This window comes from Cottoperca gobio, chromosome 24 (genome assembly GCF_900634415.1).
Source record: "Cottoperca gobio chromosome 24, fCotGob3.1, whole genome shotgun sequence".
In the NCBI taxonomy this organism is placed as follows: domain Eukaryota; kingdom Metazoa; phylum Chordata; class Actinopteri; order Perciformes; family Bovichtidae; genus Cottoperca; species Cottoperca gobio.
In genome coordinates this window covers 3,683,888-3,686,387 of record NC_041378.1, presented here as the reverse complement: position 1 = coordinate 3,686,387, position 2,500 = coordinate 3,683,888, and the positions used below count along the sequence as shown (strand labels likewise).

Here is a 2,500-nt window from a genome sequence, read left to right as displayed (position 1 = left end):
AACAAAAGATAAAGCAGCTTATTGTAGCACAAAGCAGACTGCATCTAAAGGTTGAGAAATGTTTGAAATATATATATTTTGAACAAATAATGATCAGCATTCAATCACCTAAATAGGTGTAATAGGTGTATCGTCTGGATTTCAAAAGAGTTATTGTTGTGTTTCCACCAGTGGTGCTGTCGTGTGTTCTGGCATCAGCACAAAGTATATATATATATATTTAAAGATTAAAAGCGTGTACATGGAAATGTTTTGTTCTCTCACACATATTTAATGTTTTCTTCCCACCGCAGCGCTGTCACCGGGGTCTGGTGAGTTACTGTGCTGCTTCTTCTCTCAGACACATTTACTACTACAGGGACGACTTTATAATCCGGACGTCAGTTCTGTCTAGGACGTAGTTTTCTTTCTTTTTTTCTGCCAGTGCTTACCTTCCTGGCCACGACTCTGCCCTTTCCAAATACTTGAATCTCTTTATAATGCCTGTTTCATAATTCATACGCAGCCGCTGTAATCTGCTGCTGATGCACCAGATAGAGCTCTTCTTCCTAAGCATGATTGCAGAGTATTATCTGTCTTTTCTTTTCCAGTCGCACTAATTTCACCCTCTTGAAAGCTTCCTCTGTTATTGAGTAGCAGCTCCGAGTCTTTCTGTGCTGTTCAAGGACAAACATATCATTTCTTTTGTGTATGAATGATGCAACAAGCCTTTGAGGATTCTTACGTTGTCCTTCAGAGTACCTCCGCAGCATCTCCCTGCCGGTGCCGGTGGTGGTGGAGGACACCAGCAGCAGCAGCGAGTACGGCTCCGTCTCCCCTGACAATGACCTCAACACCAACCCCTTCATCTTCAAGCCCAGCGTGAAGTGCTACAGCGAGAGGGACGTCAAAGGGCCACGGTCCCTCTTCCTCAGGTAGGATGTTTTTCTCAAAGTAAATGGCTTCATTGCTTCGCCACAGACATAATGTTAACTGATTGCAGTATTGCAATGCTTAAGACAAAGCAAACAGAGCTGTAATATAATGGAGAAAACTAAATGTATTTCTAGTCCATAGAAATCCAAAGTCTTTCCTTCTCTGCTCAGCATTCCAGTGGAGAACTTCGAGGACCACAGCGCGCCTCCATCCCCCGATGAGAAGGATTCAGGCTTCTTTATGCTTCGCAAGGACAGCGAGAGACGAGCCACACTGCACCACATCCTGACGGAGGACCGGGACAAGGTGGTGGCCAACCTGATGGAGGCCATCACACAGGTTTGTTCTGGAAGGCACCATCAGACCGATAAATCAACATAAAGAAAACCTTATATCTCATGTGCATCTCTTTCTGGTTGTGGCTTCTATCTCTCCTCACCTCCCACCTGCAGGGCTCTGAGGAGATGAAGCTGAAGCCTCAGCACATCTCCACCCTCGTGGTCAGTCTGGCCGACTTTGTTCGCATGGCGGACAGGAAAATCATCGCCAACACGTTGTCTCAACTCAAGCTGGAGCTGGACTTTGACAGCACGGCCATCAGTCAGCTGCAGATCGTGCTGTTTGCCTTCCAGGATGCTGTAAGTATTAACCACATGAATGATTGCAAAGAGGGTCATTAAGGAGCTAATGGCAGTAAAAACATGTCATATTGTATCTCAACCTTATGAACTGAACCCAAAGACCAAACACTCCACATCTCTTCGCTGCAAACGATGACATTTTTAACAGATTGTCTTCAGCGTTGTCTCCAAGCTGCTACTTTAAGGCTTTAGTTTCTGAAAACATGCTGCTCATTTTTCTCCTGCACCTGTAACATGTTGTTTCTATTATTAACGCTCCTATTTGTAGGCAGAGCTGCTCCCTTCCTCTTCATAGACCATGTGCTCTGAACACTTCAGTAAAATTGTTGTCATTTTACATGAGCTGCAGAAAAGCAGCTGGTTGCCATGTTGCTGCTCCGTCTGCACAGAGATCAGACAGAGAACTGTGAAATACTTGTAACCTTTTAGTGCGGCGATGAAAGAGGAATCTGTCAGGAGTAATTGCACATTCTGTGAAAAAGGGCTGATCTGCTCTCCCCCTCAGAAACGCAGTTATGCAGATGAAATGACACAAGAGCAAGTGGTTGTTTTCATATTTGTATGGGCTGTTGCGTAATCCTGCAAGATGATGAAGCTCTGATGCCTCCTGTTGGTCATCAGTGCAAACAATTTACAGTAGATAAAGGAGAGTCATGCAGCTACATCGTTTGGTACGTAAGTGCATTGATTCAAAAGTACAATAATTAAGAAATATCCTAAAAAAAAGCATCATTTGATGCTTTAAAGGTGGAGATGTGAAATATAAAATAAATAAATAAGGGGAGCATCTACTATGTTAAGCAGAGATTCAAGAATTATGAATAAACAAATGGACAGATACACCATTAATATGAAATGTATTCAGTATTATAACTCTACAACTTTTCATCTTCAGGTAAACAAAGTGCTGCGAAACCACAACATCAAGCCTCACTGGATGTTCG

At 43.2% G+C, this 2,500-nt stretch overlaps 1 protein-coding gene across 3 annotated transcripts in view; it reads left to right on the top strand.

The window, feature by feature from the left end:
• Positions 1 to 2,500, top strand: part of map3k5 (mitogen-activated protein kinase kinase kinase 5) — a 54,272-nt gene that overhangs the window by 47,192 nt on the left and 4,580 nt on the right. Inside the window, exons 21-25 of one of the 3 annotated variants that reach the window (XM_029425774.1) lie at positions 294 to 311; positions 737 to 914; positions 1,086 to 1,254; positions 1,368 to 1,553; positions 2,452 to 2,500. The exon at positions 2,452 to 2,500 is cut by the window's right edge and continues 57 nt beyond it. In XM_029425774.1, coding sequence (XP_029281634.1) covers positions 294 to 311; positions 737 to 914; positions 1,086 to 1,254; positions 1,368 to 1,553; positions 2,452 to 2,500 — 600 coding nt within the window. Of the gene's footprint in view, positions 1 to 293; positions 312 to 736; positions 915 to 1,085; positions 1,255 to 1,367; positions 1,554 to 1,824; positions 2,211 to 2,451 lie in introns of those variants that run through there. The other 2 variants (XM_029425776.1, XM_029425775.1) reach the window with 2 other exon arrangements.